The sequence below is a fragment of the Heterocephalus glaber genome, unplaced genomic scaffold, assembly GCF_053883595.1.
Source record: "Heterocephalus glaber isolate CG9 unplaced genomic scaffold, H.glaber_assembly_v1.0 deba00001673, whole genome shotgun sequence".
Classification (NCBI taxonomy): Eukaryota; Metazoa; Chordata; class Mammalia; order Rodentia; family Bathyergidae; genus Heterocephalus; species Heterocephalus glaber.
Window position 1 is genome coordinate 8,363,384 of NW_028258410.1, and position 24,285 is coordinate 8,387,668.

At 61.4% G+C, this 24,285-nt stretch overlaps 1 protein-coding gene across 8 annotated transcripts; it reads right to left on the bottom strand.

The window, feature by feature from the left end:
• Positions 1-2,803: 2,803 nt before the first annotated feature.
• Positions 2,804-22,974, bottom strand: Slco4a1 (solute carrier organic anion transporter family member 4A1). 8 transcript variants are annotated; one of them, XM_087197978.1, is made up of 14 exons: positions 20,923-22,407; positions 19,453-20,440; positions 18,677-18,751; positions 13,689-14,571; positions 12,650-12,740; positions 11,223-11,344; positions 10,735-10,846; positions 8,322-8,476; positions 7,266-7,458; positions 6,202-6,367; positions 5,944-6,104; positions 5,594-5,658; positions 5,093-5,241; positions 2,804-3,593 (listed from the first exon to the last, which is right to left on the bottom strand). In XM_087197978.1, the coding sequence occupies exons 3-14, from the start codon at positions 18,686-18,688 to the stop codon at positions 3,450-3,452; spliced, it is 2,253 nt and encodes a 750-aa protein (XP_087054104.1). In that variant the 5' UTR covers positions 18,689-18,751; positions 19,453-20,440; positions 20,923-22,407; the 3' UTR covers positions 2,804-3,449. The 8 variants fall into 8 exon arrangements, 6 of the variants coding, with proteins under 6 accessions (XP_087054104.1, XP_087054101.1, XP_087054103.1 ...); XM_087197975.1 differs by lacking the exons at positions 18,677-18,751; positions 19,453-20,440 and adding an exon at positions 22,740-22,896 and having other exon boundaries at positions 20,923-21,034; XM_087197977.1 differs by lacking the exons at positions 18,677-18,751; positions 19,453-20,440; positions 20,923-22,407 and adding an exon at positions 22,906-22,974.
• Between the last annotated feature and the right edge of the window lie 1,311 nt (positions 22,975-24,285).

The window sequence follows — 24,285 nt, forward strand, 5'->3', positions numbered from 1 at the left end:
AAGGGTGCTCTAGCGGGAGGATGGGAGAGCCTGGATGTCACCAAATCTGTGCAGAAAGCCAGTGTGGTTTAGGATCAAGCCAGAGGGTTGTTATCTAGTGCAGTGAATGTGGATCTCAGCCTGGCAAGGGTGCTGAAATCAAGGAACTTCTCTCCTGTAAATGTTGTGATAAACACAGTTGTCAAAGCCTCGCTCCGCCATGAAGGGGGGTGCAGAGGCCCTCCAGCAGGGAGAGGTGTCCAGGGGGCTGAGTGTCCAGCTGCTGCCTGTGGGTCTGTCCCCAACACTAGACCCCCACCGCCCTCCAGGGACGCCCAGAACAGCTGACCTGGGTAACTTACCTGGCGACTGCTTCCTGTTGCCTTAGCTCAGCACAGACCCAGCACATAGTAGGTGCTCAAGCAATTCTCAGTTGTGGCCAGGGAGTCCATTCTTTCTTGCTCTACCCCAAGTTCCACCCAGTTCAGGAAGGAGGGGCCAGGCCAGGATCTGTGGGAGTCGCCATCCAGCTGCCTTGGGCAGAGACCCACCCAGGGAAGCCCAAGAAAGGGACCCCTGCTGCTGGCTAGCATAGAAGGGAAGAGACCAGTTGTTCATGCTGGTGGGCCTGGCCTGTGCTGCCCTCTAGTGCCTACTGGTAGTAACTGTGGCCCCCCAGACACCTGGGGCACCAAAGGGAGGGTGAAGCTGATCCCAGCCCAGAGCCCACAGCCTGAATCAGTTTCAGAAAATGAGCTGCATTTGGGGGAGCAGGAGGTCAACCTGCTGGGGGTCCTCTGATCAGGAGCACAGTAGCCCCAAACTAGGGAAGGCAGGCATAGCCCAAGGGAGGTCCTGGGATTCCCCAAGGCTGCTTCCTCCTTCAAGGACCAAGGGACAGCTGTGGTGGAGGCACCCTGGCCGACTTCTCTGGCACCCTGGGGTCAGGCACTGGTCAAACAACTTATTTTAAGAAAGCTGAACCCTGAGGCACCTCCAGCCAGCAGTGCCACAGCCAGATCATTTCTGTTTTGCTTCGATCGCTTCTTGCAAGAATCATTTGCCAAGCACTGTCCGTGCCTGTCTGACTGCAGGGGAAACTGACAGGTCCCCGCCCCAGGATCCCACAGGTTCAGGGGACACCCAGGCGACAGGCCATGCTCACAGCCAAGTGAGACTGGAGCCTGGGAGGAAGATGCCGTGGGGACAGGCGGGAGGCTGGGCTGGTGGGTGAGGAGGCTCCAGACAGCAAACAGGAGGTGAGGGCCAGAGGCCGTAGAGGAGCAGGTGCAGGGCCAAGCCATGTCAGGCTGAGGAGGCCATGGGGGCTGCAGGTGGAGCAGCCGGCTCCTGAGGAGAGGCTGGGAGGGCCAGGGGAACCCTGGGGCCTGGGACAGTCCAGCACAGTGCGGTGAGGGAGGCCTCGAGGACCCTGACACTTAGAGGGCGGCAGGCTTCCTCCCGTGTGATGTGGGCCTTCGCCCGGGTAAAAGCAAAGGCTTTGGTTCCATGAAAAGTAAAATCTTGGGGAACAAAATAAATCAAAGTTTAGGTAAGCTGCCTGGGTGGAGTTTGGACCAGAGACCAGAGCTGTTTCCGGGACATCGCAGAGCACTCGGGAACAGCCGGGGCGTGGCCAGGTGGCTCCAGGAGAATTTGGGTCAGAAGCCACTCTGTGCTCTGCTGCCATGGGAGGATGCTGGGTAGGCCGTTAGGCAGCAGGCGGAAGGAGCTGTCCGAGGCCCCTTCTGTGGCTCAAGGCGTAGAATGGCCGCACTGCAGAGCCCCTTACATGAATGCTAATTCTGGCAGTTCAGACCTCCCCCTCAGCAGACACAGCCCCTCAGGACGTCTCCAGATGCAGATCCTCGGGGCTCTGACAGATGTACTTTGGGGGCACAGTTCAGGCCTCACTAGTCACCAGGGTGTGTGAATCGAGAGAATAAGCTGCTTCTCCACTGTGGTCACACTTCACAGAAGTCTCGTCTGCTTATTTTTATTTCTTTTGGTTCAGGTTAGCCAAAGTCGAGGTGGGGCATTGGTGATGGGGCTGCAAGGAAGGGGCGCTCATCATCCTGGGCAGTCATCGCTGCAGCACACGACCAGGCCCCGCCCCTGAACACTGCTGCGGGAGTGGAGCCCTGAGCACCCGGGGGCTACCTCATGTTCAAGTCAGACCATGTGTGGAGAACGTGAGTGACACGGAGAACCCAGGCGCATGACCACATGTGGAAACAAAGTGGGAAAAATACTGTTTACAGAGCAGACAGGGCCTGCCCATCACCAGGGGCTGCTCCTGTCAGCTGTTGCTGCACGTGCTGTTTCTGTCCCCTAAAATGCTCATTCCCTCCTTGGGTCTCAGTTCAAATGCTCCTTCCTCTGGCAGCCTTCCCGACTGCCCTGTGTGGCGGAGCCTGAGCGCCCAGCCCCTCTCCCGCTTCTGGCCTGCAGATGCTGTCCGGAGCTCGGCTGACTCTCAAACTGACTCTCCGCCTGGCTGGGCTGCCGAACCCGCCCCAAGCCCATGGACCAGTGCCCGGGCTGGGCTCCCCGGCCATTTCTCACATCACCCGCTCTGCACCCGGTGCACACGCTCACACACACACATACACACACACCCTGCTTCATCCACAGTGGGGTCAGGCCAGTGTGCAGATGCCACCCACACCATTCACAGAAACCTTGCATCACCAGGACGGCTGCCCGCTGGGAAGATCCATGGGCTGAGCCAGGGCTGGGTCTGCCTGCACCACACAACCCTACGTGAGACGGGCAAAGCAGCCAGACCTGGCAAATTCACAAAAATAAAACACGCTGCACAGAGTAAAAGCTTTAAGTATTAAAATATATTTATAGACTCACAACTTTGAGGACATGTGGAAACTGTCCCAGGACTGACGGGCACCTGCCGGGTAAGAGCCGCAGCCCTCGCCCGAGTTCTCCCGACACACACCACTTGATCCGGTATAAAGCCTCTTGCTCAGCCTCCCAGAGTGCTAGAATTACAGGTGTGCACCATGCCTGGCTTAAAGCAAGTTCTATATATAAACCAGAGGTCCACAAATGTGTGTTTATCCAAATCGGTCCCACCCAATGCAGAGGCCACCTGTTTCCAAGGACAAGAAGTGACAGCAGATTCAAACAAGATGTCAAATGGAAGGTTCCACAGCATCCAGCCTCCCAGGGCCCTGACCCCCACAGGGCTTGCTGCCACATCCAAAGCGACACGGAAAGTCAGAGCCAGGCAGGCAGCTGGCAGGATGGGCCATTCCTCAGGAGTGCTCGGGCTGGGGGGCGTGTCCACTTCCAGTATGCCCGGCACCACTCCTCCTTCCTGGTCTCAGGCTCTGACCTCCACGACCCATGGCTCAGTGCAACCTTGGGGTGGCCCCGCAGGCCCCGAGTCCAGCGCAGACTCCCCAGGTCCGGCACTGTGGCCTCGGTGAGGAGGGCGACCCTGAGCAGGCGGGTCAGATGGCACTCTGCAGCTGGAGGTCCGAGGGGCCCTCGGAGGCTGATGACTGGCTGGGCAGGGAGGCGGCCCGGTCGGCCAAGGGCCCGGACGGAGACTCGTACAGGAAGCAGGCGGCAGCAAAGAAGAGGAAGCCCAGCACCTGGGAACAGGAGGAGCCAGCTGGACCTCGCCTGCCCGGAGCCCTCACCGCCCCAGCCTGCGCCCACCCTGGAACCACCTGACCGGGAGCCAAGAGACCTCCCCACAGAATGCGGAACGGGAAGCTTAGGGGGACAGACGAGCCCCAAAGAGGCCAGTCAGTGTGGCGGGGCACGGGTTCGGGCCTGCAAGGCCAACCCCACCTTTGTAGACGGAATTAGGAATTATATTAAAGAGCTCCCTCTGCAGACCAAGTCATCCTGGATTTAAGGTGGCCCAAGCCCAACGACCCCTGTCCTTATAAGAGAAAGGAAGGAGACAGACTAGCGGCGTAAGGAGGCCTGTGAGATGACAGCAGAGGCCGGGCTGAACGTCCACACACTCACACTCACACTCACACGCGTGTGCACTGCCTGGCCACCTCTGAAGGGGGAGCAGCACCAGCAGAACAGGCCGTCCGGGTTCTGCTGCTTCAGGCCCTTCTGTGTGTGCAGCTTTGTGAGGCCAGCCAGGAGCCCTGAAGTGGGGCCTCCACTTGGTAACTTCAGGGATGGCTTAACCCTTGAGCCTCAGTTTCTTTACCTGCAATCTGGGGGTGCAGCGACCTTGCCAGTGTGAGACACGACACGGCAGCATCGCATGCAGGCCTCGACAACATGCCGCACGTTGGCCTCCCACTGCACATGGAAGGTGACCCCGCAGCACTCCTGGGCACACCCTGGGGCTGGGGGCCAAGGCTGAATCATAGGGGCTGTTTCCCCCTGGCAGTGATCGGGCCAGGGCCAGCAGAAGGGCCTGTTCGTGCCTGCTTCTAAAACTCACACCCACACAAGGGCCTCGGAAGCCCTCCAAGCGTCCAGAGAACCAAGGGGCGAAAGAGAACCAAGAGGCAGCTCCCCGGGAACAGGTTTGTCTCTAAACCACTGCTCCAGTCCAGAGCCACACGAATCCCTTTCCTATGTTTAAACTAATCCCAGGGGATAAACCCCTGGGCTCTGAGGTGGTGGCCAATGCGCTGACAAGAGCCTGGGGCCACAAGCTCCCCCGCTTAGACCTAGATCCCTCAACCACCACCTAGATCTCCCTTCCTGTTGAAGGTTTCGTGCTCTCCCCTAGTGGGCAGGGCATTCAGAGACAAACACCCTGTTCCTCCCCTCCCCGGCAGCCCAAAGCGAGGGTCACAACAGTGCGTGTCCCCTGAGAAACGTGGTCACAGGCAGACAGCTGCAGGCCCACCTCACCCCAGCAGACCCGCCTGGCTGGGAGCAGCCGGACACTCCTGCCAGTGTCTCACGGCCTCTAGCAGACCACTCAGGGGTGGGCACCCCAGCAGGCAGAAGAGGAAGCTGCTCCGACCCCCAGCCAGGGTGCTGCTAGGGCCCCCTGTCCAGGGCTCTCTCTGAGCGGCCAGGACTGCAGAGTCCCAGCCACCAGGTCGAGGATGAGGAAAGGGCGACCCCTGGTGGCGCAGACGAAGAGCCTGCTGCAGGCCCAGCTCACCTTGTACACGAGCCCCACGACGAGTATATAGCGGCTCATGGCTGCGTTCTGGTACACGAAGCAGGAGCCCTGGTGGCTGCACTGGTTTTGCCATAGGAGGCAGGCCTTGTCGATCACCCAGCCAAAGGCGATGGGTCCCGGGATGCTGCCTAAGGGGAGAGTTGGTCAGCAACCTGCCGGGACACAGGCAGCAGGGAGGGTCCGGCCAGGCGACACTGGCCATCAGCGTCCCCGGGAGGTGCGAAGGGGCCGAAGCGTTGCTCTCCCCGGGATCCTGGCATGGGGCAGGAGTGCCTCAGGTCTCTGAGGAGGGAGTCTGGTCAGGAGGTCAGGGAACAATCAGGGGAAATAAGTGCCAGCCAGCCCCTCGAGGACAGCCAGGAATGGAGTCCTTCCTGGGGGAGCAGCCACCCCGGCTTGCTGAGACGGCACCTCCACACGCCCGGTACAGGTACAGAGGACACTGCGCGGCTCTCCACAGCCTCCTCACACAGACAGTACCTAGTGTTCTAACCACGATCCACTGGATCCCCAGGGCGAAGGACCTCTGCTGGTCCAGGACACACCTGCAAGGAAGGCGCAGTGCAGCGTCAGCGGGGGTGGAGGGCGGAGGGCGGAGGACAGGCCGCACGCACACCAAGTCAACACCCACAGCAGCTGCGACTCCTGGCCCTGGCCCAGGCCACAGTGCCACCTCCCCCAGTGGCAGGCATCTTGCCAGAGGCCAGAGACATTAGCGCCTCGCGCTGGCAACAGACAGGCCTCGCGGGCCTGGCCCTTCGGGGGTCCACGGACGCCACCTGCTGGTGCTGCAAGAAAGGTGCTGGTGGAAGCAGAGCGGCTGCGCTTACCGTAGAGTCGCCGTCAGCGCAGGAATGCTGCTGAGGAATGTAAAGATAATTACAGCGAACACGAGAACCAGAAGGAGGGGCTTTCTCTGACAAGTTGAAGTGCATTTCCCTGCAGTGGCCTGGCCCAAACTCGCAGGGACACAGCTACAGCCTTGGTACACCTGAGGAGCCCAACACAGTGCGGATCACAGGAGGAAGGCACAGGGCCCTGCCCAGGTCCCGGGAAGGGGCAGGGCCGCGGGCAGCAGCCACACTCACCTTCTGGCCATCCCAGCCCGTCTCTGCGGGCCCCAGGCACCCTGCGTGGCAGGGGGAGTAGTACATGGTGCCGTTCGCGTCGCACACAGGGCGGTAGTGCTCGGGCTGGCAGCTGCAGTGCTCATTGCAGGTGGCCGTCAGGTTCAGGTGGCCTTCAGGCAGGAGGCTGTGGGAGAGCAGCTAGAGCCAGGTGGCGCCCACGGGCCCAGGACCACCTGCGGCCTCCTCCCTCCCAGGCCGACATCTGGGGTCTGCAAACCTGCCAGGCTGGTGCCACCCACAGCACACTATGCATCGCCTGGTGACTCCACAATCACTTCCAATTCTAAGGTTCCTCTGCCTGTGGGCAACACTCTCTCAAGCTACCTGGTTTGGTTTTTCTTTTTCTTTTAGACAGGAATTGAATTCACATGGCCCAGAAGGGATGTGTCAGGAAAGAGTAGCAAGCACGAACCCCTAGTGCCCAGCCTGTGCCCAGTGCCCAGAGCAGGCCCAGCTGTGTGCTGCAGATAATCAGAGAGCACCACGGCGGTCGCAGGTCTGTGTCCCCCCACCTCCTGATCAGAGGACAGGCACTGCGCCCCATGCTCCACTCCTCGAACACTGTGTTCCCGAGACGCCCCTCACTGCACAGCCCCTCCTCTGCCAGGGGTATGCACGCGGACCCAGTCAGCCCGTCCTCCACGATGCTCTCTGCTGCCCCACTGCAGACAAAGCCGCATTGGCATCTCAGGATGTCCCAGTCTTACTGGTGCAGCGTGAGAGCTCCCAGGAGACCCGGGCTGGGCTGGGGCAGTTGCATATCACCCAATGGGACAGTCCTGCAGGCTCTGCCTCACAGCGACACATGGGAGTTGATGTCTGGCCATGTTTCGTGTCAACATGAGGCTACTGCTGTCCCATTTACAGAGATGACTGAGGCCCAGGCCAGGATGTGACACTCTTTGGGACAACGGCATCTCACGTAGGCACCGCCTGGCACAGCGCTATTAAAACCCTTCCAAAGCACGAGCCCTCCCAGCGCCAGCCTCTCCTGGACAGGACTGCCTCTGCCCAGCCCCTACCTGGTGTAGCCTGTGGTCACGCCTGCCATGGGCACGTTGGGGCAGTGTGTGAGGAAGACGAAGAAGGCAAGCAGGCTGGTCAGGGTGCAGAGCAGGCAGAACCTGACGATCCCGGGGCCTCGGAGCTTAAACCTGTTCACCAGGAAGCCGCCCAAGAGTGTGCCGCCACCGCCTGCCGGCACCACCAGGTACCCTGGGGAGAGGTGGCTCGGTGAGCAAGAGGACACCGACTGGGCCTTACACCCCTGTTTACAGGTGGGGAAGCTGAGGCCCGGGGGTCAGCCCCTGCCCACCGGGCAGCACATAAGCTGCTGCTCAGGCAGAGCCACTGTGGAGCCTCCATCCAGGGCCTGCAGGGAGGAGCCCAGGTGTGGACCCAGGGCAGAGCACAGGGCCAGAGACGGCACCCACAGCCCCAGGCCTGTGGAGTGATGAGGCGCCCCAAGCCCACAGTGCTCCGTACAGTGCTCACAGGAACACAGGGTTAGACACGGGGGGGGGGGGGCTTCCCAAGGGGGCCATGTTGAAGCCCTCAGGGCTGTGACTGAGGCCTGGGGGCACAGGAAGGAGGGTGAAGCCAGCAGGAGAGAGGGCCTGAGAGAAGAGGGTGTTTGTTGTCCTGGGGGTCAGTCTGGAGGGGGTGGTGCCCCATGACACCACCACAGTGGGCAGACGGGTGCTGACCGGTGCCCACACCCTGAGCCCACTTGGGCCCCCACCCCAGAGCCTCTTGCCAGGCGTGCGATCCTGGAGGCTGGGCCACTCCCTGGAGTGGGGCCTGCGATCAGTGCCTGTGCCCTCTCTGGCAGGCCCAGGAGGTCAGGCTGCTGGGGCTCGGACAGCCCCTCCAGGCACAGGGCCCCAGAGCTACCCCTTCTGTAGCAAAGGACATGGCCTGAGCGGCGACCAGGTAGGCCCCCTGCCCCTCCCGCCTGGAGCAAGGCCTGCTGGGATGGGCCACGGTTCTCGGCTAGGGCTAGGCTGCTCCAGCTCATGCCTCCCACCCAGGTAAGGGCAGTCTTTCCTGCAGAGCACCCCAGGATTCAGTTTGCTCACCGAACAAAGAGGCCGCTTCTGAGGCACTGAGGCTGAACTGGGCCTCCAAGAACTTGGGGCCAAACGTGGACATGCTGGCAATGAGCGTGGCCTCAGTGGCCCCCGCCAGACAGAGTAGGATGAATGTGGGATTCTTCAGGAGGAGCCAGATGGAGCTGGGGGGAGGGCACAGAGGGGATGGGGGTCAGGGTGGCCAAGCAGGACTCCCAGTTCCAAGAGGGCAGTAAAGGGGTGCAGGGAGAGAACCAACAGCCTCATGCTGAGCCCCTGGCCAGCCCTGGCCAGACCGGCTCCCACAGGCAGGGCCCCAAGGGACCAAGGCCAGTTTCCCTGTGACGATCAGCAGAGGCCTGGAGGGGGCAGCAGGTGCCGAGTCTGGGCCTGCAAGACAGGGCCCCACAGGACAGGGCCCAGTGTCCCCAAGAGTGGGGCCAATTCTCAACCACCCGGCCAGGAAGAAGCGGGGAGCAGGAAACCCCTAGGATTTGGAACCAGGGCCTTCAAGGAGCCCGGTGGGCTTGGCTGGCTCTCCAGCTGTTCTTGGCTTGTACTTGGGGCGCAATAGCCAGGACCAGTGGTCAGGGGCAGCCTGCTGATTCCGCCGTTGTCGTCAGAAGGCTCTCCTGTGGCCCCTGCTTACTGAGCGTGGTGGTGGGTATGCTAGGGATCGAACCCAGGGCCTTCACACTGAGCTACATCCTCAGCCTTTTCTATTTTTTATTTTGAGACCCGGTGTAGGCCTAAACTTGTGATCCTCTGGCCTCAGCCTCCCACAGTGCGGGATTGCAGGCATGCATCACATTTGGCTCTTTCCTAAGTGCAGTTTCCTAAGCAGAAGCTTCCTGCATCTCCCCTGAGAACCGGCTCCAGCGACCCCGCCATGTCAGTAGCAGGAGACGACACTCCTCCATGCCAAATCGAGACACATGATGAGAACAGGAGTTTGTCAGAGCGGCTGTGAACATCCTGACACTTCCGAAAAAGCAGGAGTGTGCGGAGCAGCTATAACCAGCTCAGAGCCCTGACAGGGCTGCAGCTGCGCCAAGGGCGTTGGACTGGGGACCTGCACCCGCCCACTTCCCAGACAGAGGCTGACATGAGGTCACGACTGTCAGACCTGCTCCAGACTCGGTCACCAGGTCCCTTTTGACTTTAGGGTTAAAAGCCTCTCTCTCCTGCCAGTGACAGGGCTCCTAGGACTCAGCAGAGCAAAGAGCAACTGCGGAGGAAACCCCATCCCGGAGCTGGGCAGGGACCCGAGGGGGCTCAGGGCACTGGGCCCTCCTTGGTCCCACAGGGCGGTGTGTGAGGCATGGTGGTGGCCTCCTTTCCAGGGTCCACCAGGCCTGCCTGGCTTGGGCCAATGCCTCAGGATGAAGGGGACTCTGTTGGATTCTCCACATCCACGCTGGGCCAAGGCTTGCACTGCACTGAGTGAGCTGGCTGCCAGCCCCTTGGCCCTGAACAGGCCTGGCGTGACACTCCAGCACCCCTCCACGTGCCATGGGGGCCCCTCTCTTCAGTAGGCAGCTCCCAGCTCCCCTAGGCGACGGGGAAGCCCTAAGTGAGACCTTAGGAGGCAGCTCTGCTCCTCTTCAGCCTGGGGGCTCTGTGGGGCTATCCTCAGCCTCTCCATCCTCCCCATGTTGCTGACAGGCCACAGGGGCTCATCCCTGTCACTCCAGCCCTCTGTCTCACAGGGCCAGTTAGATGCCACCATTCATAAGCCCAGAGACACAAGAGAAAGCACCCCAGTGGGTCCCAGAGGCTGAGGACTCGAGCAGGCCACTCAAAGGCTGCGTCCCCCAGCCCTGTGGACAGCCCCGTGGCATGCACAGTCCTGCGAGGACAGGACCCTGGGCACCAGGGGCTCCCCCTAGGACCTGGGCAGGTGAGGGCATGGCCTTTGCACATGAAGACAACAAAGCCAGGTCAGGCTATGGCCACCAGAGAGAGGGAGCACAGCGAGGACTGTAAACCAAGGGAACAATGCTGCAACGAAGGAGAGCCTGCAGGGCAGGTGGGATGGGCAGGGCAGAACGTCTCGTTCCTGTGGTGCTCAAAGGGCCCAGGAGGGGCAGGGGGGTACCAGCCCAGAGCCCTCAAGAGCAAATGCACAGCTGATGCCCAGCAGAAGGGAGCAGGTGGGCAGGCTCCTGGGCTCAGGGCAGCCTCCCAGGGACCCTGTGTCATGCAGCCAGGGTCAGGAAGCTTGCTGGTGTGCAGGGGATGTGCTCCAGGCCTGTGAGGTGCCTGGGCTGGGCTGATGTGGCTGAAGCCCTGCCCGTCCTATAGTCTATGGTCAGAGGCTGTGGTGCCTGCATTTCAGGTTGGTGGGTCATGAGCGGTTTAGGAGATGTGGGCTCACACTGTGACCCTGGAGAGCCCACGACCCCCCGCCCTGGGTCCTTACAGCGGCAGGTCTCTGACTGTCTTCCCCAAGGCCAGGCTGCCAGCTGTCTTGTGGCTGCGCTCTTTCAGCTGCTGTGTCTCTGCTGCTCTCATGATGACATAGCGCTGGGAGCCTGGAGGGACAGTTAGCAGGGCCCTCAGTTTCCAGGAAGCAAGGGCTTGAGAGGCCCACCCTATTGGGGAATACCCCCATTTGCCACCCTGCAGCAACTGCAGACCTAGTGCCAAGGTAACACAGTGGGGCAAGGCTGAGGTGTGCGGACCTCAGGGGGCAGGAAGAAGGGCCCTAACCCGGAGGGGCTGGGGGTGAGGCCAGGGGACCCAGACAGCTGCCCGCCGCTGGCCAGGCCTGCCCTGCCCACTCGGCATCTTGGGGAGGTTTAGACTCTGCCCTTGTTCCTTGTCGGTAGAAATGAGAAGGGAAGAACGGGAGGAGAGGGGGTGTCCTGCCTCCTAGCAGGGACAGCTGGCTGGAACAGGAAAACCCACCTGGCAGCTGTCGGGGGTAGCCAAGGATGGGGACAGCGATGATCAAGGCTGTTGCCCCTGCGCCCAGGAAGCCGATCCACCAGGCACCAACCCACAGTGGGCTCTCGGGGGTCAAGTGGGTCCTGTAGAAAGAGGCAGTGGCACTTGGGTCACCGACTGGTCTGTTCTGGGGACACACGCATGCACACACGCACAGTGACTGCCTGGCTCCTCCTCTGACCAAACCTCCAGGGTCCCTGTGCACACCGGTGAGCAGAGGTCCACAACCCTGCAGCTACTCCACCCCTCCCTGGCTTGGACACCCCCAGGACAGCTGGCTCCACACTCCAGCCTGCTCTGGGGGCCCAGTCTCAGACTGAGCTCTCCACAGGTCGGGGCCCCGAGAAGCAGGTGCTCCAGGCAACAGCAGGGCTTCCCTCTGCATAGCCACATGGAGGTGGACAGATGGCGTCCCCGGGAACCTATCCAGCCCAGGGACAGAGGGCTTGGCGGGAGTTCACGGAGCTCCCCACGGAGGGGTCATTACAAGTGTGCCAGCAGTCTGCACACCAGCTCACTCTCAGACTGCAGGTGAGCAGGAAGACGCATCAGAAAGGCAGCAGCCATCACAGACTGGGCTTCCAGGGGTGCGCCCCCCAGCGAGGGAGGCCACGAGGGATGGGGTGGGAAGCAGAGAGCCCAGGACAGCAGCCAGGCGGCGGCTGCAGCTCGCTGTTGTTTAGCACAGGAATGGACACCGTGGCGGCCCTGAGGCCCGGATCTCACTCTTCTCCCCAGCCCCACCCTCACCCCCCACCCTGATTTGTGCCAATTGGGCCCAGGCCCCAGAGCCTGAGGGGCCACGGGCAGCCAGAGAAGGCACCTCAGCCTCTGCACAGAACCAGCGCGCCTGACCCCACAGTATCAGCCTGGCTTTCTGAGGGCAGAGGGCTAGAAACCTTGACGGGGCGCCATCTGCAGAGCCCCCAAGGTGTAGTAGCCCGGAGCATGAGAACGTGACCAGAGCTGCCCTGTGTGCAGGAGGGGGAACCACAGCTCCGCTCCAGCCTGCAGCAGGCGCTCAGCCCCTCCCATCCCCACATGTTCCCTCTCTTGTCTAGCTCTCCTTCTCTGTCTCCTGCTTAAATTTTCAAAACTCTGGTATCACAAACAAGACACAAGGAAATGAAAGATAAAAGAATCTCTTGCTGGTGCAGGAAAAGCTGCCAAGTGAAGAGTGGTAGAGAAATTGTGGCCAGGGCTTCTAAAGCACTTGGGCCTGGGGTCCCTCTGCCCAAGTCGCCCAAGCCAAGGCCAGCCCTGGATTCCTCCAGCTCAGCCAGGCCAAGAACCTGTTCTGCACCGAGCACTGCAGTATCAGAAACACTTTTCAGGGACCCACGGGACCTGCAGACTGCGGTAGGTAGGATGACGTCCCGGTCACTCACCGCCGGCCCACTTCCGTGTAAACATTCAGCATGGCGCCTCCGATCAGATAGCCAGCAGCAGGGCCCAGGATGGCTGCAGTGTAAAAGACAGCTGGAAGGCAAGCGGAGGAGCTGTCCACCACGGGCCACCCTGGTGTCAGCCTCCTGAGAGGCCCCATACCCATGTTTCTGTGCCTGTCTGTTCCCCCTGAGGCCTCTCTGGGTCGGCATCGGTCATTATAGCCTGTGCTGGGTCTGATGTCCACTTGGCACCAACTTTTCAAAATTTCTACAAAGCAAATGACCCCTGGTCCCCAGCATGTCAACCGCTAGGTGAGTGAGGAAGCTGCAGTCGTAACCTCAAGTCTAGCCCGGAAGTGAGCTGACTGCCAGGAGAGCCAAGCCAGGCAGGGGGGCGGGGAAAAGGTGCAGCAGGCCGAGCAGGAGGGCAAGGCCATCAAAGCACACAGCAGGTCCTACGAGGCCTGCAGGGCTCCGTGTCCCAAACCCAGGGGCTGGAGCCGAGAGCCCGAGGCCACCTGGGCAGGGCAGCACCTCACATGAGTACTGCGTGCCGCTCTCAGGTGACAGTGAAGAACCTGTGAGCACTCTGTGCTTTTGCCGGAAGTCTTGATTCTTCTGAGTTGCCTCTGCCTATCTGCCACCCCGTGTGACCAGCCACAGCAGGCGTGGGGCTCGCAGGAAGACTCGGCTTGGCCCAGGGCTCCGGCCCCTCCCATGTGCAGCTGCTCACTGGGCCTCAGCTGTACCCTGGGGTCCCCTGGGTGGGCCAGACCACGTGATCAGGGGTCACTGGGTTTCCAGCACAGAGGCTCAGAGTCCCCGGGGGCTTCGTAAGAAAGCTGGCCTCACCTCCACCCCTTTGGTGCTCCGGTGAGACCAACACTGGCGGCCCTCTCAGGGGTGGGCACCAGGGGCCATGTGCACACAAACATGCAGGCGGCTGGGGAGCCAGCTCCCGGCAGGCACCACTCGGGCCAGCTGCTGTCCCTCTTGAACAGCACACTGACCTCTCGCGCCACCCAGCCCCTCCACTCACCAATGTAGACGGGCGAGTAGCTGGACTTGACATTCTCGTCCAGGTAGGTGACGCCCAGGGTATACAGGGGCGTGGCGCCCACGCCGTGCAGGAACTGGCCCAGCATGAAGACCAGCCGGTAGTGGGACAGGCCCGAGGAGCTGTCAGCACACACCACGCTCTGGTTGGCCGGGCACATCCCGGTCCCTTCGTCCACCTCCGCCTCATAGCGGCCCGAGATGAAGTGGGGCAGGGCGAACACCAGCGAGCCGGCGCCCAGGAGCAGCACGCCCCAGCCCAGCCAGCGCGGCTTGTGTCCACTGCCCCCGAAGTAGCTGACAAAGGTAAGGCAGAGACAGGCGGCAATGTCGTAGGAGCTGGCGATGAGCCCGCTCTGGTAGCTGTGCAGGTCATAGCGCCGCTCGATGGAGGTGATGACCGTGTTGATGAAGCCGTTCACCGTCATGCCCTGCAGGAAGGAGGCTGCACACAGGAAGAACAGGAAGCCCTTGGGGGTGTTGAAGACCTGCAGGCACTCTGGGGTGAAGCCTCGCCAGCCACACGCTGTGTCTGGTGGCCCCACTGAAACGTACTGCACCTGCGGAGCCGCCTGGCTGTTGTGCTTCTCTGTCCGGGGCTGGCACAGGGGCTGGCTGCAGGAGTCCAGGGGGCTGTGGGTGGTGGAGCGCTCAGAGCCTGGGGAGTCCCTGCTGCCCAGGGGGCTGTGGTCAAGCCCATTTTCAACAGCCAAGTGGGTGCTGTTGAAGAGCTGGGGCATCAGGGGGAAGCGCGTGTCCCCCAGCGCTTGCTGGGGCATCTCCGGGCCTGGTGGGGAGGCCTTGGAAGCAGGGTGACAGTGGGACTGGCAGAAGTGGCCGAGAGGAATTCCAGCTGCCCGTTTGTTCTGTGAAGAGGATTTCTAGTTAGTGAACCTGAATCTGCTCTGACACTGCGGCTCTGTGTGAAGATTCTGCGTGCCCATCACGGGGTTAGCTAGGGGCTGCCTGCCTGGCACTGAATCTCCCACACTGGAATCCCAGACAGGCCCTCCCCGAGTCTAGACTGGCCTCTGACTGGACCCACACCCAGGCGTTTCACCTGGGGGTGCGGTGCTGCAGCAGGTGGCCCAGGCCCAGCCTGCAGACAGGGACTCAACTCCACACAGTCAGAACACAGGAAGGGAGACGTGGCTTCTTTAGGGGTAGGGAGGGCTTCAGGAGCTGCAGCGAGGGCGGAGCCCGCAGGTGGAGGTCAGACAGCAGAGGCCTTGGCTCTGCCCACCAGAGCTGCACCCACCACCCATCAAACCTGGCTGCTCCTGAAATCCAACTTAGCACGAAAACCACTCATTGTGCCCCAGGGTCTGGAGGCTGTGGGGGATGAGGAAGGGGAAATAAACCTCCGAGTCTGCCCTGGAGACAGACCCCACTGCCAGGTCTCCCTTGTTCTGCACTCAGCCCTGTGGACCACCGGCAGGAAGGCGCAGGCACTGCCCCTCTGTCCCCGCCTCTGCTCAGCCCTCCTCCCAGCCACCCTCCCAGAGGAGCACGGCGCTTGCTGAGCAATTGCTGCCTCTCTGGCTCCGGGCAGGGTTTCTGAAACACCTACATTACTTTAGCAAGGGTAGTTCTTAGCCAGGTGTGGGAGCACACCTGTAACCCCAGCACTCTGGGAGGCTGAGGCAGGCCGATTGCAAGTTCAAGTCTAGCCTGGACACTTTAACAACTTAGTGAGGAGCCTGTCTCAAAAGTAAAAAATAAAGGGCTGGGGAGCATAGCTCAGTGCGCAGCCCCTGGGTTCAATTCCTGTTACCATGCTGCAAAAGTAAATAAAGAGAGTGGCCCATGCCCAGGTACACAGAGCCTCCCGACGCCCAAGGCTTCCCAGACAATCGGTGGCAAGAACTGCAGATTCACGAGGCCTCCCCGCCAGAAGGAAGCTGCCGTGAAACACGCCGCAAGGAGACGGAAAGCACCTGCCCTGCAGCTCGAGGAGTGCAGAGCCAACACAGGCCCGGCCGCGCTCCCCGCAGGTGCTGGACTGTGTCCTTCCCACACAGGATGGGCAGCCCTGCCCCCAGGCCCAGACTGGAGCTGAGGCCTCCGATGGGATTACAGCAGGCCCTAATCTGTAAATCCTGCCCAACGGGAGACAGAGCTCTGCACGCCGGGAAGGAGCGGAGAGAGGTGGGCAGGCTCTGCCAGCAGCAAGGCTGAGCCCATGGACGCCTCCACCCAGGACTTCCGGCCTCCAGGATGGGGATGACACCTTCTTGTCACCCAGTTCCCCAAGATCTGGAGTCTGTTACAGCAGCCCCAGACGGCGCCCACAGCCAGGGCTCAGCAGATACAAATAAACTGTGAAAGTGGGCGTGGTGCACTCATCATCCCAGCACTCCGGGAGGCAGAGGCAGGAGGATTACAAATTTGAGCCCAGCCTGGGCAACTTAGCTACTTAGGGAGACCCTGTCTCAAGATAAAAAATGTTTAAAGAAGGGCTCAGTGTAAGGCCCTGGGTTTAACCCCCAATACCAAAGACAAAGGGAAAAAGAAAACTAGCGTGAGTGTGGGGCTCCGGGCCAAGGTGTAGGGAGGGCACACTGGGGACTTCCATAGGGCTCGCTGACAAACCCTCCAGCACCGGGGACAGCAAATTGCCAGTTTTGTTTGTTTTCATTTTTCTAATTTTTTATTTTATTTTATTTTTTAGTACTGGTGGTTGAACTCAGGACCTTGCGCTTGCGAGGCAGGTGCAGTGCCACTGAGCCACAACCTCGGCCCTTGTTTGCTTTTAAATAAAGGGGACAACTTTCTCTTATGACCACAAAAGGGACTGGCACAGGGAACAGGCAACGAGAGCCCACAACAGGATCCCAGCTGGAGCCAGCGGTGCTCCCGGACCGCACAGCGGCTGCAGGCTGAGCCCCAGAATCCGGGGGCTCCCAGGCTTCCTGTCACGTCTCCCGACACGCAGCCGCCTGTACCCTCACCTCACCTCACCAGGGGCCACAGGCCGCCAAAGACTGGCTGCACTGTGCCCCCCCAGAACTGAGAGCTCCGCCCCTCCACCGCCGCAGCCTAGCGAGGCACACGCCCAGCACCCTGTCCTCGCTTCTCAAAGGTACAGGAAAGAGGCCTAGAGGGCCTCAGAGTTGTCCAAGACCACATAGCTCGACAGTGGCAATTAGGGAGGGCACTCGGGCCTGACTCTCTTCATCTGGCTTCAGACCCTGCAAGTGTGCACATGCGTGTGAGAGGAGTGCTGTCACTGAACAGGGCACGCACACAAGTCACCAACCACGTGGGACTCACGCATAGGTCCTGTGTTGACTCTGGAAACTGGTACTTAGGCATCAGCAGCCGCATTTTGATGCTGCAAACAGCAAAAATCCCACCACCTGGGCCTGCTTGAGGCACCCATGACCATGCCCAGCTGTTCATGGTGCCTAGGCCTCCTTGCGAACCAGCACCACGCTGGGAAGGACAGCTTCCTACTGTGGGCGTGACGGTCGAAGCTTCCCAGGAACAAACCACTCGTGTGGCCAGTGAACGCACTAATGCTCCAACTGCAGCAGAGCAAGGCAGGATGGGCAGGGGCCAGGTGGGGTGACGGGGACAGCTGTCCCCACACCACCCAATGGTCAGGCTCTGGAACCAGAGCGGCCTCAGCTTGGAGACATGCAGGCAAGGCCAAGGTCAGAGACCACCCTGTGGCTCCACCATAAAACACCCACCCAGCCGCCCCATGCCACTGGTGACCTTGGGCCAGCTGCTGGGACACCATGGAGACAGGGGCTCAGGTCCTGGCCGAGTCCAGAGGAGGCGAGGTTGCTAAGCCTCCATGACAAGCACCAGCCACAAGCGGACAGAATGACTTCCTACTTGAAAATCCAGCCGCCACTTGAGAATGCAGGGGCTGGGGTCCAGCAATGAAGGTCTATGCTGCTTCACCTGAAGCAAGAGCTCTGGCAGAAATATGGCAAGCTCAGCCTGAAAACAGATGTATCATCTACATTTAAATAAGTGACTTAGAATCCTATTTCAAATATTAGCCATGAAGATGCAATGTTTACACCAGCCCATCCGGCACGGCCAATGATAAATCTGTTATAAGAATTCTTCAGCTGCCCAGATGCAGGGGCCCGTGGGGCTCCATGGCCCCCATCAGGAGCTTGGTTCTGGTGGTGCTGAGACCCAATGGGCTTACAGACGGTGGAGCTGACTGACGCCCACACCACCTGTGGTGTCCTCGCCTCACTGAGGCAGCACACAGGTGACCGCGCCTGCCCCTCCCCTCCCCAGTGGCACCTCCCAGACTCACGTGCTACAGGTGTGAGTGCATAAACGCCAAGTGCAGCCCCAGCAGGGCCAGCTGGCACTGGTCTCGCCCCCTGACCAAGTCCAAGTCTGTACCGAGGTCTCTGGCTGTGACCTGGGCACCGGCATCTGCTTGACTGTTCCGTGAGTAGTGGGAGGGTAGAAGGCCCTGATCCTGGGAGGCCCCACGCATACACCACCCTTGGTGGGGACCTGGGGCCCTTGCTGGTCACGCAGGCAGAGCTCAAGTTTCCCAGCAATGGTTCACTGCAAAACCAGCTTGATTTGGAGGTGCCTCAGGTGCAGCAACCAAGCCAGTGACGCAGTCCGGAACCACTCTCGGCCTTGATCCTCAGCCTCCTTGTGGGCAGCCCACGCAGACCCTTGCCTGGATGCCCAGCTCCATCGAACCCAAAGCCACATTGCCTGCCCTGGAGGAGCCACCCTGCAGTCTAACGCCTCGTGTGATGGTCAGAGCAAGGGCCAGCTTTGAGGATGGGCTTCTGGTGTCAGGTGCCTGAGTCACTGATGCCCAGACACTTAGGAGAGGCCATTCGGGGTGTGTGCAGAGCTTTCTGGATTCGCCACCCCGAGCCTGTGCATGGAGCACAGCAGTGGCCCTCCTGGGTGGGTGGGTCTCACCGGTCCCTCCCAGGCCTGGCCAGCACAGAGGAGGAGGCAGAGGGAACTCACCACTGGCTGCATCTCCTTTCAGGCTCCTTGGGGCTCCGAGGTCGCGGGTGACCAGAGTCCCTTCCAGGTCTGCATCTGGAGGGCAGCAAGCTCGGCTGTGTCTGCCCAGAGCACCTGGCCAGTGACTTTCGGGGAGGAACCCAGCCAGCCCCCGGCTCCTCCTCCTCAGGAGCCAACAGTTACGCAGCAGAAGTCAGGAGCCCACCAGTGTTCCTCCGAAGCTGGGCCCTGGCTCGCACACCCGCATGCTCCTCTCTGCCTAAGTCTTTCCTCACCCACTCAGCTCCCAGTGCACAAAGGACATGGGCTTTCCAAGAGTGATGTGCAACCCAGGGAGCTGTGGCCCTGCTCCTGGCTGCCTGAGTCCCCGAACAATGCCCCCAGGGAAGCCTGGAGCTGACAGAGCCACTTCCGTGCTGCAGGTTGCTCCCAGGCCCGGTTCCTGGATCCCACTTGGACCTAGGCAGCTGGGGAAGAATCACAGGTCTCATTTCTCCTCTCTTAGCTCCAGCCAGGAGATGGAGGAGGCCTCGCCATGCTCTCCCCTCACTGCTCTGAGGCCACCAGCCACCGCCAAACACTTGCAGCCAGTTCCTGTGGGTTCTCCAGCTCCATAAGAGCTGGACTCTTCCTCCTGGCCTAAATTCACTGGGATGGGTGAGCGCAGGGGCAGCCTCACGACTTCAGGAGGAGGCTCAAAGGCGCTTACAGAGCAGGCACTGGGGCAGGACTGAGCGGCCGCCACCCACAGAACCCAGCACAGCCCGTCTGCACACCTGGTGACTCTGCACAGGCGAGGAGCCAGCTGCTTTGCATGGAGATCTACACGGAGGGGTCTGAAGAGTCCCGGGCTCAGGAGCCAGGCTGGCTCCAGAAGGACCTGCCCCTCCTGGAGCATCTGTCACTCAAGCCGGGTGCAGAGGCCAGGGAGCTGGGGCGTGGAGCCAGCAAGAGACCAGTGAGGCTCAGCATTTCCTTCGTCCCAACTCGTCAAGTTCTATCTGTGGAGCGGGAGGCCCTCCCTGCCATCAAGGCAGATTCAAGCAGCAGAGAACAGGCAGAGGCTTTCTCCAACCCAGGCAAGTGCTCCCAACCTCATGTAGGTCAAGGCCTTCCTGAGCCTCAGTTTCCCCACTGCAACATGGCACGATGCCATGAGGTGATGGATCCAGCCTCTACACAAACGGGTCTGGGCACCACCAGGGCACGCGAGAAACACAGAGCTGCAGCATCAGCCCTGGCCTCCACCCCCTCAGCTCCGCACATCGGAGCCCTCAGCGGTCCCCACACCTGCGTCTCAGCCCGTCTGATAGCTGCAACAAAGCTGAGCACTTTGCCCTGGAGCCCAGATCCTCTTGCTGTTGCCGAGTAAACATGTACTCATGGTCATAACCCAGGTTTTCTCGAAGGTGGGAAGGTGCTGTGACAGCACCCAGGTTTCACTGCCTCGGTACTCCAAAGCTGGCCAGACGAAAACACCACTGAGAAAAGGCACAGCCTGGCTGGGCGAGAGAGGTGCCCAGGCAGAGCTCAGGCTGGCTCGGGGAAGAGAGGACCGCCTGCAATTGGGGTCTCTGGATCTGACAAGTGAAGCCCTGCCCGGACAGCAGACCCCCCACACACTCGATGCTCAGTTCCCGGGCCACTCTGAGTACCTTTCACAAGGCATCCCTTTGAAACAGCATCCTCCTATAACCCAGCACTCTGGGAGACAGAGGCAGAGGCTCACACATTCAAGCCCAGCCTGGGGAACTCGGTGACTCCCTGAATAAAGAGAGCCAGGGCTGTAGTTCAGTATAAGGAAGCTTTAGAAAAAGCATCCACCCTCCCCCAGAAATGTGGCCCAAGACTAATTTCATGTAACGGTGGCAGGAAGGAGCCGCTGGACTGCGGCTACCCAAGGGAAGCGAGGGGTGTTGGGGAGGCCAGAGGTCCCAGCATCTAAGGACAGCAGGCTGCAGGCCAAGCAAGGACAGCAGAGGGGAAGTCACCAGACCACGCACCTTGCCCTGGCCCCTGCCTCAGTAGTGACCTATGGGAGGACACAGCCGAGGATCCAGCAGGCAGGCAGGCAGCAGGTCCATCTCCTCCCCCACTCCACAGGCAGGGCCTCCAGGCTCCGCCAAGTCACACAGAGCCCTGGTGACCTCCCTTCCTCTTTGAGGGGACAACCCCCAGGACCTGTCGGGTTACTCTCAATTGTGGAGACCCAGGGTTCTGCCCTGACTGCTGGCTCTCATACTCACCAAGACTCCGCCAAAGCCAGATCTGCAGCCAGTCTGGGAACCCAGCAGTGTCCACATTCTAAGGACTGTCTATCACAGCCTCCTTTCCAAAGCCAACACGGGCTGGGCCACGCTGGAGAATGAGAAGGCCATGCGGCTTGGGAGAGAGGTCTGTGGCCTCTGTCCACATCCCATTGGATGCAGCCAGAGGGAGCAGGTGTGCTGTGCCGGGGGCAGCTTCCCTGCCCCTTCTGCTGACCAGCACCAGGCTCTACGTGGGCCCTTCTGGGCCTCATCTCCTCCCACCTGTGGTCAACCACTGGGGAGAGCTCAGGGATTCACTTTGCTTAGGCTTAGGGGTCCACAAAACCATGAACTCACACAGACTCAGCAGTACCAACCTGGGATTTCTAGATGAAGGACATTGCAAGTACAATACTGTGCTCCCTAAGTTATCTGACTCCATAGTGGGGCACAAAGCCTTTGCACCCGCAAGTGAGACGGACCTGGAGCCCAAAGGGCAGCCCAGACAGTCAGGCTAGGGGCCCAGGACAGCTCAGTCAATTGCTCGGCTGTTCACTCCCTTCCCCGTTCACACCATGCCAGCCTGGCCTGCCCCGCCGCTTTGGTGGCAGGGAGGGATCTGGTTGGGACTTGCCCAGCACCTGCTTCAGGAGCCACTCCCAGTGAGCCACCTGGAAGGCAGCAGCCCATAAAGAATTTTCCAGGCAGTACCTGTGGCCTGGCCTTTCGGGGAAGCAGGACAAATCCTGCCACGGGGCGGTCAAGACGAGCTGCCTCCTGGGTGCCCCCAAGCTCCAACTAAAAGGCCCCTGGCCTTGCCCCTGCCTGCAGCACAGGGGAAATGGGGCCGTGCAGCCCACTTCCAGGGGAGCTGCCCTTCCTCTTCTGGTCACTGACTCCTGGCCAAATGTCCCGTCCCCTTAACTGTGGGCTGCCCTGGACACAGCTGAGGGCTGCAGGCCTGGGTTTCCCTCTCCCTTCTTGGGAAGAGAGTGGCAGAAGGGTTCAGAGCCTAGCTGTGGTCTGTGGCAAGCAGGACTCTAACTGTGCTATCTTGGACAAACCACCTGACCTCCTGGGGCTCCTTCTGGGAGTGTGAAAAGCTGCTCCCCCCTCCCCCGGGGCCTGGGAGGGTCAGCAGAGACGGTCCCCAAAGCAGTAGGCACTGGCACACTCCACACGCTCAGCCAAGCTCCTGATGTCTTTGCTGTGAGTATCAAGGGACACAAAGGAGGCCAAATAAGACACAGGTGCTCTCTCCTCTGAAGCCTATGTGGCCCTGGCTGCCCAGAGAAGGAAACCTCAGAGCAGCTGGCTCCCGGAGCCAGATTCTGATCAGGCAGAAGTAAGCCAAGTTCCAAAACCCCCGGCCCGGGAGCAGAGACGGAGCGCTGGTTTCCACTACTGTGGAAAACTACGGCAGCTCCACCGTCTCCAGAGGGAACGCGCGCCGTGCAGGGGCTGAGGGCCTCCCGCGCCACGTGGGGCCGCTGCACCTGGGGTCTCGGCTGGGCTTCTCCGCCCGGCCAGGCCCGGCCCGGCCCGGATGCTGGAGCCGCCGGTCCCGCAGATGTGGAAGCCCCGGCGCCCGCCCCGGGTCCCACTCCGGCCAAGCGCGCGCACGGCAGGGACAGCAGCGCGGGGCGCGCATCCTCCCGCCCGCCGCCCCGAAAAGCTCCCGAGCTACCGATTTCCTCCCGACCCGGAGGCGCCTCCGCGCACGTGGGCGACCGCAGCACCCCGCGGCCCGGCCTGGCCCGCGCCTGCGCGCTCTCCCTCGGGTCCCTCCCACAGCCACGGCGGGGTCCCCTTACCGCTGTTCCCGCGGCCGGCCGGAGGGCTGGCATCCCGAGGGGCGAATTCGGCTCCGGCCCTCAGTGCCGCCGGTTCCCGCGATCCCCGACACCTGCCGCGCCTGACATCAGCGGGCAGCCCGGCACCGGCTGCCCAACAGCGCCCTGCGGCCCGACACCCACTCACCGTCCCGCCGCGCGCCGCTCCATTCATTGCTCGGGCCGCCCCACGGGACCGCCCGGCCTCGGCCGCGGCCAATGGCAGCGCTGTCCGGGCGGGGCCGCGGGGCGGGGCGGGGCCGCGCATCCCGCCTGCCCCCCCCCCCCCGGGGCGCACCGGGCTGCAGGCCCGAGACCTGGGTACCGCGGGAGCCGGGCGCAGGCCTCGCGGCGACACCATCTCCACGCACTCCAGACCCGCGCCGGCGCCCTGGGCCCCGGCCGGGCCGGCGTGGGGGAGCGGAGGAGCCGCACGGCCTGCCGGTTCCTGAAGGCTGCCGAGGCCCGGGCCGCAGCGCCTCCTGTGAGGCCCCGCGGGACGCGCCCGAGCCGGGAAGCCACGGGCTCCGCCCGTCCCCGGTGTCCAGGAAACCAGCGGTCTTTGAATCTGCACTGCCCAGGCCCCAGCGCGCCCCGGGCGCGTTTGCATCGATCAGCACGGGCCTGTTAAACTCCTACCGTGTTCCCTGCTGCGTGGCCCCGAACACATGCTCACCTGTAGAACTGACCTCGAAGGAGGACGTTCAGAACAGCAAATGAAATAAGACGGAGTGAGGCTGGTCATTTACCGGCTGCTAGCGTTGGCTGGTGTCAACAACTGATCACAAGCCTCCTCAGGCTTCTTGGTTTCAGCATTTTTATTTTATTTTTGTGGTACTGGAGATCAAACCCAGGACCTTCACACTGAGCCACACCCCCAGACCTTTCTTTCTTTCACTTTGAGACACGGTCTAAGCTGACCGTGGCTGGGCTCGAACTTGTAATCCTCCTGCCTTAGCCTCCCAGAGTGCTGGGATCCAGCCATGCACCGACACACACACCTGGCTAGTACTTGTATTTTAAAAGTGGACCGTTCTTGTGTGCACTGGTGTCCTGAGATGAGTTAGGGAAGGTGAAGGGGCTGGACCCCAGGGGAGGCAGGTGAGGCAGGCTGGAGGGGAACCCCAGAGGTAGAGAAGGAGGCGCGGTGCTTCCTTCTGAAACAGGGTGATGTCCTCAGGACTCCGGCCATCTCCAGCGAGTCCCACCCCGGCGCTGCCTGGGGACTGGCCTCCATTCCAGACTCGGCCCTTCAAGACCACATCCCTGACCATCGCTTCCGGACTGAGAAGACTCCTCCCAAGGGACAAGGGGTACCAGGCTCTTCCCCAAGACAGGAGGGGGAGCACCCTGCAAGCACCTCCCCATTTGCCAGGGGTGGCACCTCTGTGGACCCAGCTTGGCTGTGGAACCACTCAGAGTTGGCGGAAGATGCCCCCGTTAGGAGAAGTGTGTGAAGGACAGTGATGCCAGGAAGTGCTCCAAATGTCAGCGGCAGGATTGTACTTGGAATTCCCCAAACTTAATT